General features: G+C 42.8%; 1 protein-coding gene across 1 annotated transcript in view; it reads right to left on the reverse strand.

The window, feature by feature from the left end:
• The window catches only part of ATP8A2 (ATPase phospholipid transporting 8A2), a 505,799-nt gene that overhangs the window by 221,792 nt on the left and 271,942 nt on the right, over nt 1-12,065 (reverse strand). Inside the window, exons 25-26 of the mRNA XM_037800280.1 lie at nt 9,643-9,826; nt 5,719-5,829 (exon numbers count right to left, since the gene is read on the reverse strand). Of these exons, the coding sequence (XP_037656208.1) occupies nt 5,719-5,829; nt 9,643-9,826 (295 nt within the window). The remainder of the gene's footprint in view (nt 1-5,718; nt 5,830-9,642; nt 9,827-12,065) is intronic.

The raw sequence follows: 12,065 nt of genomic DNA on the forward strand, positions 1-12,065 counted from the left end.
TAGCTCACTGCAGAATTTACCTTCTGAGAATTATGGTCCATCTGGCCAAGACCACGACATTCAGCACTTAATTAGTTTAATGTAAAGCAAAGCCATATGGAAAGTTTGTTTTTCCGATCTTCAACAGCATCCAAAAGTCTAAGGCCTGTCTACTCATTTTCGTATCCCTCAAGGTAACTATAGAGCACTGAAGGCAAACGGGCCTTCAACAAATACTCAGGGCTTGTGACCCTCCAGTCTACTGAGGCAGACAGAAAACCACAAGCTTCTAATGATAAACATCCAGTTTTATTGTTTCAATGTGCTAATTTGTTACATGAAAACATTAAATTGCACCCTGATTTGTGAATGATCCTGTTTTGTTTTTTAATTTTAGTGTGATAACATAAAACATAAAATTTGCCATTTTAAACATTTCCAAGGTGTTCGTTACATTTACAACACTCTACTACCATCACCATGGTCCATTACCAAAACTTTTCACCACCCCCAAACAAAAATTCTATGCCCAGAAAAAATTTCCAATTTTAATTCAAAGAACTGTACACCTAAAAAGGATGTATCTTACCATATGTAAATGATACCTCAATAAAAGTGACTAAAAACAACAAAAAATGGAGGGTTATAGTGGGACAAAGGCTGGCAACAGAGGGGCAGGTGAGTGGAGGGAGAGTTTGGGATCTTATTAGAAGGCTGGGGCAGGTGATGGCATCATTCATTCACTCACTGCCAGCATTTTTGAGCACGTATGTTCCACAAACCATGGAACACAAGTAAATCAAATATTTTAGAAATCTCACTCCAGCTGCATTACAGATGACTGAAGGGGCCAAACTTGTGGTTTCTGCAATTATCCAGGTAAAAGGTACTAATATAAGGCAGCTGCAGTGGGGGTCAAGAGAAAAGGTCATATGTATTTTCAGTCCCATTTATTAACAGAGCCACCAAAAAATCACTAATTCCATCATTTTGTTCCTAATTTTTAATCACTTAAACCTACTGGGTTGAATGACTTTTTCTCTGATTTTAGCAGGAATACATTTTATGTGGCCCACCAAGGAAGCATTAAGATCTGTCAGCAACAAAGATGAGAAGAAACAATACGTAAAATGAGCCTGCGTTCGCGCCCTCTTTCATGGGGCCTGCCCTTATGAAGTTTGTTACTGCAAAGGAGAGGCTAAATCTGCTCATAACTGTGCCTAAAAGTCTCCCCCAGAGAACCTCTTTGTTGCTCAGATGTGGCCCTCTCTCTCTAGCTAACCCAACTTGGCAGGTGAACTCACTGCCCTCTCCCCTACATGGGACCTAACTCCCAGGGGTGTAAATCTCCCTAGCAACGCAAGATATGACTCCTGGGAATGAATCTGGACCCCACACTGTGGGATTGAGGGCATCTTCTTGACCAAAAGGGAGATGAGAAATGAAACAAAACAAAGTTTCAGTGGCTGAGAGATTCCAAATGGAGTCAAGAGGTCACTCTGGTGGACATTCTTATGTACTATATAGATAATCCTTTTTACGTTTTAATGCATTGGAATAGCTAGAAATAAATACCTGAAACTATCAAACTACAACCCAGTAGCCTTGACTCTTGAAGACAATTGTATAGCAATGTAGCTTATAAGGGGTAACAGTGTGATTGTGAAAGCCTTGTGGATCACGCTCCCTTTATCCAGCATATGGATGGATGAGTAGAAAAATGGGGACAAAAAACTAAATGAAAAATAGGGTCAGGGAGGGATGATTTGGATATTCTTTTTATTTTAATTTTTTATTCTTATTTTCACTTTTCCTGTTATAAGGAAAATTTTCAGAGAATGGACTGGGGTGATGAATGTACAACTGTGTGAAGGTATTGTGAACAATTGATTTTCATTTTGGATGATTGTATGGTATATGAATATATTTCAATAAAATTGAATAAAAAATTTTTAAAAATGAGCCTGCATTACGCTCAAGGCAGTGTGGTGGAAGTGGTCTAACTAGATCAGTATCTTAGTGGTGGAATCTTTTAGGATTGCATATTCCATGGGGCTTTATGGTGGCAAAATTGGAGTTGACTTGAAGGTTTATCATATAGGAAAGGTTAAATAGCTTGTAGGAAACCACACTGAGAAACACCACATGATGGATATATATGGAGGTAGTAATGGAGAATGATCTCCAAAGTACTGTCACATAAAAGTTGAATTGCTCAACCTATTGCATAACATGATGACATTTATATAAAACCATCTACTTGTTTGTATACATACATAGCTCTGTGAATACACAGAAAAAGATCAGGACAGAATATACACAATGGGATTGGTGGAGAGGGTGTGGCTTGAGAGTGGAGGGAACTTTCCATTCATGCTCCATATATCCATGTGTCCCTCGTATAGAGAAAGCCGGTTTTCTGGGTTAGCATGCCAAGTAAGAAGACTGTCTTATACCACAGGCTCACCGCTCTTCCACACAGTTTTTCTGGTAATTCAAATCATTCCATGATCCTCATAATAATGGCTAAAGTCATGGAGTGTGTGTGCGTGTGTTTTAATTTGCCAAATCACTTTTTGACTATATTGTTAAATGACTGTATAAAAATAAAACTTGGTATTTACTTGTATCAGAGGACATCTGAGATGAGACCATATTTGAATATTGCAAAAGATTTCTCTTTGAATTACAAGAACACCATTTAAGAGAAACAGGTAATACATTTAATTTATTCACACTTAAGTACTTAATTATAAGATTACTCTTAGAATGTAAAAGTATGTTTTACAAATGAGCAAATCAAATCACAACCATCTTTGATCTTGTAGTTCAAAATAACCTAAAAGAGCATGTGAGCAGCCCTTCTCTTAATCACGTCTGTTTTTAAAATCATATTTGAAGCATATGTTGATGCCATAGCAGTTATGTATTTGGCGATAACGGACACGGTCTGAGCCAAAGCTCCAGCCTGGCTCACTCAAGGGCTTAGTTTCCTTGATTTTGAAATCAAGAACTCCTAGAAGTTCTAAAAGAAAATTGGGCCTAGAGTGATGGAGACTTAAAAATATATTTTTAAAACTGTTTAAAGACTTTAAAAGTACTGGTTATAGAAGACCACTTAACTGTTTTTTAGTTCAAATTGAAAGATTAATTTGAGGCACTCATATGGCACTTCTAGGGCCTACTTCCAAATAGATTTTTTTCAGACAGACTAAAATTGTCCTCTTCTCAGCCTCACCCCAGTTGAAGTTAAAAAAAAAAAAAAAAGGGTGAGATAGTAGAAGTAAATGACTAAGAAAGGCCCTGAGAGATGTTCTGAAAAAGCTAAGGGGCTGGGAGCTTCGTATGGAATGTTTCGATAAGACGTCTAGACTATTGGTAATTTGCTGATTGTGAGGAAAACCAGATTATTGAAACCCTGTGAAGTCAACAGCTATCGTAGTTTGAAATGCATGAGAAACTTGGGATGACACTTAGGAGCAGAGATTCCAACACTCCTTCACTTCAGTCCACCACACCAATTATCTGTGACCCAGAGGACATTTAGGAGTTACTCCTATCACAGCTGCAGAAAACAGGGCACATGGGAATTGTAAAAATGAAGACAAGACAAAAAGAGAACCTACAAAATGCACTGCAAATAATGTCTACAAGTTCTTGAGTTGAATATCACAGCATTAGGACACAGACAAATTGTGGATCATTTTTTTCTTACAGATTGATTTTTAAACTCACCATACTGAATGAAATTGCACTTATATCCCCAAATTTCTCAAGACCCTGCAGAGTATTTTCTTCCTAGGGACATAATACATATTACTAAGAAATTAGTATCTCAGAGCAGACAGGACATCTTGCATCAAAAGGAGCTTCCTCTCAGATTAGGAAAAACAGATCAGTTTTCTGGACCTTTCTCTTTGATCACTTGTTACATTTGATAAGAGTTCCTGTTGTGGTTGAACTGTGCCCCCCCAAATCCATGTTCAAGTCCTAACCCCACCCGTAAAGGGACCTTATTTGGAAATAGGGTCTGTGAATATGTGGCTGGTTAAGATGAGGCCAAAGTGGAGTAGTGGGTCCTCACCCGGTAAGCCTGGCATAATAAGGGCAGATACAGGCAGGAGGCCGCATGGTTTCTGATGCGGAGGATCAAGCGTGGCATCTGCGAGTCCAGAAAGCCTAGAATGGCCTGTAACCACCAGCAGCTAGGAAGGGGCAAGAAAGGATTCTCCCCTCCAGCGTTCCAAGGGATCCTGGCTGTGTGCACTCCTTAATTTCAGATGTCTGGCTTCCAGAATTGTGAGGCAGTAAATTTATGTGGCTTTAAGCCACCAGGACCCTTACAGCACTTCAGGGGACTAAGTACCAAATCCTGCTCAGCCAGGGCTGCCCCAACCTACAGAGACAGCCTCTGTGCAGACAGAGCCCCACCCTAGGGTGCACCGTGTGGCAAGTGGGCTGCCCCTTTGTGCAAATCAGAAAAATGCATCTCTTTTTCCAGATGGGCTTGGTGCCAGCCATTTGCCCCATTTGGCTGCGCAGCCTTGTGCAGACAGTATTCTGCACCACCAGAAAGATCACTTGAAGTCGTTCAGTTACAGTATAGTAAAACAAACTTGTGTGTTTGACTTGAAAGATTCGGTAGGGAGAAGCAGATAATTTAATAGAGATTTGGTGAATCACAATTAGATTAGCAAGCCGCTTGTTAAATTATCTGAATTGAGCATTTTAGAGGACCATATCAGAGAAAGATGATCTCTGCCTCAGTTACCATTTTATGCCAAGAGTTGAGAAACCAGAACAGAATGAGATAGAAAACATAATAAAAATTAACATTGGTTTTCTATTCCTCCAGGAGCAACCAGCTGCTTTCTCCTTTCCCAACAGAAGCCACCTTTGCAAATCCGTTAGCCACGAGGACCTCAAAAGTCACACCTCACAGCCGAGCTGTGCTTAGAAAGGAAGAACCAGGCGGCTGGGTCACCTCCCACTGATGGCAAACAGTAAGTGCCTTTTCCACCTTTTCCTGTGCTCTCTCCTTTCTTCCTCTAGTCCCTCTAGAAAGCAGTTATTTGACTTGTAACTGAATCAGCATCTTGAAAAGTAGTTTGCCAACAGAATTTGAGCTCATTTTAAATTACCTTGTTGGTTTCCTCCCCACCACCTTACTCTCTCCCACTTCCCCATATGGAAGTGCCAGTGGCAGGGAATGCTCAGGAAACTTGCAGATTCCATGAGAAGTACAGTAAGAGATCAGGGCCTGATTATTCCAGTAAAGAGAAAAAATGACTGGGTTGCCTAGAAACCTCTTGGTGTCCACCGAGGAGGGCCACAGCACTGTGTGTGAACATCTGCCACCCAGGCTCTGACCTCACCCGGGGAGAGGAGGGTGCGAGTGACAGCGACGGTCAGCCCCGGTCAAGGACACGAGGGAAAGGGACAGGCAGAGGGGGACATGAGTCAAGAGAGGATTTATCCATCTATCAATGGCAGAGTGAGGCAGGAAGGCACAGTCGTGCAGGAGAAAAGGCTCTGGTTTTGGTTATTTGACTGGAGGAGCTAGATCTGGAAGGTATACCAGCTTCGATGAGGTTATCTGCACCACAGATTTCAAGACGTCACAGCATCATTTTTCTTTAATTAGTTGTATATGAACAAACTCTTCCTGAGTTACTTTCAACATCTAAAAAGTCTTCCTCCTCAAAGGAAAAAGAAATAATAATAATAACGCTCTCTCACCTCGATGATGTATAAGACCACATTCTTGTAGAAGCAGTACAGTATGCATTTGGTCACTCGGTTGTAGCTCCAGGCTCCGTGGACCAACAGAAGCTTCTCTAAGTAGGAAAACTGAAAAAGGAAAAGAACAGAGTTCAGCCCGGCCAGGAATAAACATTAGAACATGTCCTCCTCCCAAACCTTGAACTTCAGGGATACCTTATGAGCAGAAGATGGCAGAGAAGGTAGGTAGAGAACACCAGATTCTGCAACCTGAGAAAACCATCCATTCACTAAAAGCAGAGCTTTCAGTCCTGGTGAGAACTATAATCTTTTAATTTAAATAATTAGTATTTTCCCCAAACATGATGTTGGGCATTTGTTACTCTCATAAAATTCTATTTAAATTAATTATTTTCAGGGTTTTAATGATTTAAGAAGGTGATCACTTGAACTGGAAGGAAAGAAAATCACAGTGGAAACCAGACACCGCTTCTTAATCCCAGATTTTACTGTGACATCAGGAACAAGGGCCAGTGACACTCATGCAACAGTATCATGTTGCTGTTGTTGTTTTTAAAGATACACACATACACCCATTGCCTGTTTCTACCGTCAGCCCTCAGGTTAAAAAAATGACACACAAGTGCTCAGTCGTCCCTGAGCTCTTGCCTCCACTTCCTTCCTCATTGTGTTCCCGTTTCTCACCTCCACCAATGCAGAGAGCACCTTTTGTCACAGTAATTTGTCAGGATAAAAAGGAAATCAATGAGCAGCTAATTGATTCGAAGTTGATACTGATTTAATGACTTTTGCAGTTTGCAAGGAGGAGCCAGGAATATTTCAATAAAATAAATGAATCCTCCTTGTGGTCGGGGGGCTTTTTGGCACCACTCAAATCATAACACCCTCCTCTTAAGCTTGGCTTTGCCTTCTGTGTCCTATTTCATGAAGGGTCCCCAGAAGTTTGGACACTGAGCAGGAGGTAGGAAAATGAGTGTTTTGGTTTTGTGGGTTGTATTGTGCTCTGGCATACAGGCTCCGCTGGGGGTGATCCTGTTTAAATTCACAGTTCCGATGCATTAAATGAGCCACACACAGGGTTGAGTTTCCCCCTTGAATGAAATCCTTAATTCCTCCTGTTCTAACCCCAGCTTCAGAAGGTTCCAGTCTCTGGGCACAGCCCACAAGCTCAAGCTCTATCACTTTACTAACAGAGACCATCAGGCTGGATCCAGAATGTCCCCAAACAATAGAAATCCTCTTGTTATTGTAAACTCCTATTAATTTCAGATTACTTTGATATTAAATTTAATTATTGGTAAGAAAAAAGACCCTGTGGAAAATAATCCAGTATTTTAAAAACAAACAACATATTTTTATAAAGAAGTAACCATGTAATAATTTCCATGAGCACAAAAGGGGACTGAGTCCAATATGAAATCACATTTTCATGAGTTATTCCAGAAGATCAGGGCAAGGCAGCATAACTCCAAAAATCTAAATGACAACCTCAAAATGGCAAAAGTAGGTACATATGGAAAAATTAAAGGATTCCAAAGGGGAATGGGGAATCATAAAATAACGAACTAAACAAATAAAAAGGAAGTTTGCATTTGACCTGGGCCTCCTGCTGTTAAACTTCAGTGGGCACAGAGAACATCTGCTTGAGCCATCCCGAATGTCTCCACTGGAGTACTACAATGATTTGTTTTCAGAAAAAAAATACATCCTAAATCAAAATGCTATTTTCATGAGATCGTTTAAAAAACATTAAGAAGGTAGGGGGCAGGAATGAGTCTCTCCAGAGGGGCACAGGAAGCTGTTGGTTATGGGTGAAATATCACATTTGCACCACCAAAGGCTGTGCACAGACAAGGCAGCAAAACAGAGTAATTGTTAGGCTCAGGGTTGTCTGTGGATACAAGTACCAGGCAGGCAGGAAAGAAAAGGGAAACAGGACTTTGCCTCCTCCAGAAATTTCCTGGGGACAAGGCTTTGAGCTAAATTTCTTTTTTCTTCAGTATGTAACCCTTGCAGTTTCTTTCCCAAAAACACAATTGAAAACTTATTCGGCCACATTAAAACACCAAAAACAGATAAAGCTGAAAGTGTTAACTTCGAACAGACACACTGATCATTTCAATAGGGGCAAAGAAGGAGAAAACGAAGGGCAAAGAAGGAGAAAACGAAGGCCAAAGAAGCCTGGGGCCATTTATCAGTTTCTTCAGTAAAGGCAACTGTTAGGCTGGAGGGGCAAGAAAACCCCCAGACAGAGTTCTCAATCCCTGCTCCCCGCTCCACCCTTCTTTGACGTCGTTTAACTTGAAAAGAGCGATTGCTCAAGATTGCACCTCCCATCGGTACTCAGTTTCAATAAAGGCGGTCATGGAATCTCCCTTCCCTGCACACTTTAAAGAAAAAGACAGCCAAACATTTGCCTGGAACTCCTAGGAAACCCCGTAAGATCCCTTCCAGCCCTGTGATGCCATAACTCAAGTATTTAATAACGCTGGGGTGCACAACATATAGAGTTGCTGACAGACTGCAGGAAGTGCGATTCCCGGAGGCCTTGGAGCAGTTGTCTCGGGAGAGGAAGTGGGCAGGTGTGCGGGGCTGGACCGCTGTTCACAAGCAGGGCTGCTGTCCTCTGGCCCCTGGCGCCGGGACCCCCGGCAGGCCACCTGATGGAAAGGAGTGCCAGATCCCCCACCTGTAAAATCAGAACTCCTTTCCTTACCTACTTCAGCAACTATCTTGAGGATTTATTTGAAACCAACAAAGGAATGAGATTGATTTCATATACTTTTCAGAGCCATGAGAATTTCCCAAGTTCCTCAGGAGCTGGAAGGGATTTGGGGGGTTGATCTAACCCAGATCTCTCTCGGGCAGGTGGAGCCCTAGAGCCATGGAGGAACGGCCTGCAGCCCTGGGACAGCATGGAGCTCTTCAGCATTTTAGAGGCAGCTTCCAAGTTCTGCTTGAAGAGGGGAAAGCTGTCATTTCTTGAACCCATTCTTCAAAACACAAAATCCCACAGTGTAGAAACACAACAGTGTAGAAATATGAAGAGCGATAGCTAGCCGGCAAAAGACTAGGCATTTTATCACAACGGAATGCAACCCAGAGGTGAGGATGGATTCTGGATTTGCTGCATGAGCAAGCAGGCTGGGGGATCTGGCTCAGTAAGGCGCTGGGCTGCTTCCCTTCACCTCTTGACCATCATGAAGGAATAAACCTTTCTTTCCTCCCAGGGCATCTTGTGCAGAAACTACAGTGTGTGTCCTAAGCCTCTGAGTGCACCACGTGACCCCCAGAGGAAGGGATCAGACTCCTAACTGCAGAGGCCACTCTGCCTCCTCCTGCCCGTGGGGTTATCACGGCCCAACCTGGCGGAGGCAGCAGCAATGCATCCCAGGGCCGTGGTCTTGGGCAGTGACCCCTGCTCCTGTCTGAAGGGTGTAGTGGCTGTAAACACTTGCCTTCTCCTGACCATATAGACTGACAAGAGTATACTAGGGGTTCCAGAGAAGGGGACATGCTGGGATGGGAATTACAGGGAGTGGCTTCTAACAGTACAACCCTTCTAGGTTCAGGGACAACATGGGGAAAGGCACACACAGCAGATCCAGGAGTTGGGGGTGAGAAATGAGGCTCTTAGCAGGATTAGAGCTGTCAGGAACAGCATCTTGCCTGGAGGACAGAGTGGCTTGGCCAACCCCACAGCAGGGGCCCAAAGAGACCCAACCAGCAGGACAAGGCCTCCAAACTGCACACAATCAAAACGGCAGGGAAATTCAGAGACACCAGACTTTTCCTCTAGATGGTGGCCTCAAAAGATAGGGCAGGACTCTTGGAGACAGAATGAAGGTCAAGTGCCAGGTCCCATGCCCAGACAACACCGCCGTCTACGTGACGTGCCAGCTGGTCACCCCCTCCTCTGACCTGGGCGATGGCGTAGTCTGAGTTGTTGGTGGCCTGCATGCCCTCGTTTCCGCTGATCCCCACGCCCACATGGGCCGTCTGGATCATCCCCACGTCATTGGCTCCGTCGCCGATGGCGAGGGTGATGGCTTTCACCCGCTTCTTAACCACGTCTACGATTTCAGACTTCTGCAGAGGAGACACTCTGCAAGGGAATGGAGAGAAGTGATCACTGTACATGTCTTTCCAGAGGCAACAGCTGTCATCTACATTTAGCTGCATTAAAAGGGCAGTTGTTGGACAATTTCCAAATTCAATACATACGTTTTCTGCTCGTGTGCAGAGAAGCTTTCAGAAAACAGTAGCTTGTGGCTTTCAAGTATTTGCCAACTTCACAGATGAAATACACAAGTCAAAGCTAAGTTAAAACACAGCCCATTTGTAATCACCCTTCGCAGGAATTATGCGGGTGCACATACGCCCTCCTGAATGACAAAGACTCAGTTCCAGGGGTCTTAGGAAATGACCTCCCAATAAGTCAGGAAAGTAGCACAGACTCCGTTTTTAGTTTTCTGCACAGCATTCATATCCAAGGGAGTTTTCTGTAAAATCTGCCAGTCACTGAAAACTGGGTGGGTGGACTGTGCAAGGGACTTGCAAATCCTTCCCAGGGGGGACAGTCCCCTCCCCTGTGGCCTCCCACTCGTGCAAACACCTGTTCCCAACAGACCAACTCAACTTGTATCTTATGTTTAATTTTACCAACTCTTAAAACAAATGCATTTGGGGAAACAGCAAGCTGAATTTAAAATACAGGGATCTGAAATCCTTTGTTTACAAAGATAAAAGAATCAGCAAGTTAGAAAAACAGAATGTTTGGGTTGAAGGGGCTTTAGCAGCCGTCTTGTACAATCCAATAGCCCTTTTATCATTTTCACAGGGATTTTCAATGATGGGAATTCACTCCCTCCTGGGGCAATTAAAATCATGATTATTAATTTTGTTCTTGTTGAGCATACTTAAAAGTACTAGTGCTGTCCTCTGAGCTAGACTAGAACATATATACTCCACCTTTCAAATATTTGGAAGGCTAAACTCTAGAGGAAACTATCACACCCTTCCTCCTAAAGCTCAGTTTCTACTGGCTAAATATTCTCAGGTCCCTTAACCATTCTTTAATTGGCATGCTTCAGAACTTCAAAACAACCTCCAGATATGATTTTCTAGACTGCTGAGAGCAGACTACAACAGAACCACCCTCTCCCTGGTGTTGGACGCTAGACTAACCTTAATGTAGCCTGAAATAAAATTACTGGAAGCTTTAACTATTGATTATTATTGAACTTCCATTAAACTAACTGTAAGCCACTTTAACATACAGGGATATTAAGCTGTATCTATTCCCTCCGAGATTGTATAACTGCTACTTGGAGCCAAGTTTTGGCCTTTACATGCCTCTCTCCTGTTAAACTTCTTACTGGCAGACACAGGCCATGGTTCCAATATGCTTGGCAATTGTGGCTCCTCATTTCATTTCTGAAGTCAATGAAAGCAGAGATCAAACAGAGCATAGAGAAAACACCTACACAATGTTAAATAAATCAGCAGGACCTTTTCCTGTGCCCTGTACTGACTGCTGAAGGAGGGAAAGTAATTCCATGAGGCCCTATCCTCGCATGAATGAAATGAGGAAAATGAGACGTACCTATTTCATAAGATGGTTGTGAAATCATTACGGTAACTATCAAGTGCTACGCAAGCGTTACCTCCTACCCCACACAGCATAGCCTTATCTGCAAAACCTAAGTTATTGGGGAAAACAACGAAAGAACACATCTGAGCATTGCCTTCATCTGACCCATGGTTCCCAAACTGTGCGTGTAGGTGCCCTGGGGGTGCTACAGTGGGATATTTTAAATATTTAAGGTAAACACAGTGACATCTCTCAGGGACTGCTAAGAACGATGAGCTCAAGGAAGCACGCAGTTTCAACATTAGACTGCTCTACATTCCTTGTCATTACATCTTTGGAAAAAAGCAAGTTCCTTGTAAACATCAATGTAGGACACAAAATGGTTGGTTGACCATGACACCAAGGTTTGAGGAGTTGTGCAAGGCTCAAAAGGCACACGCATACCACTACTAAGTGACTGTGGTTACTGAAGGATGAAAGAAATTAAGTATTCTTTTCTTCCATTTACGTATGGTATTGTTTCAAATGACTACCAAGTTGTTAGGACCTAAACACTCTGTAATTCGTTCGGCCCTAACTGCTTCCTGGCTGGAGGCTGTTCGGTTTTTCTTTGGTCCTAATGACTGGGACAGAAAGGAAACCATGACTCAAGAGCATCTGGGACCTCTGCTGTAATCCCGTCTACCCAGGATCACAGAATCCACTTTCTATGTAAATTATGCACCCTTTGAGGTATAAATTCACCTAGCAG

This window comes from Choloepus didactylus, chromosome 12, assembly GCF_015220235.1.
Source record: "Choloepus didactylus isolate mChoDid1 chromosome 12, mChoDid1.pri, whole genome shotgun sequence".
NCBI lineage: Eukaryota > Metazoa > Chordata > Mammalia > Pilosa > Megalonychidae > Choloepus > Choloepus didactylus.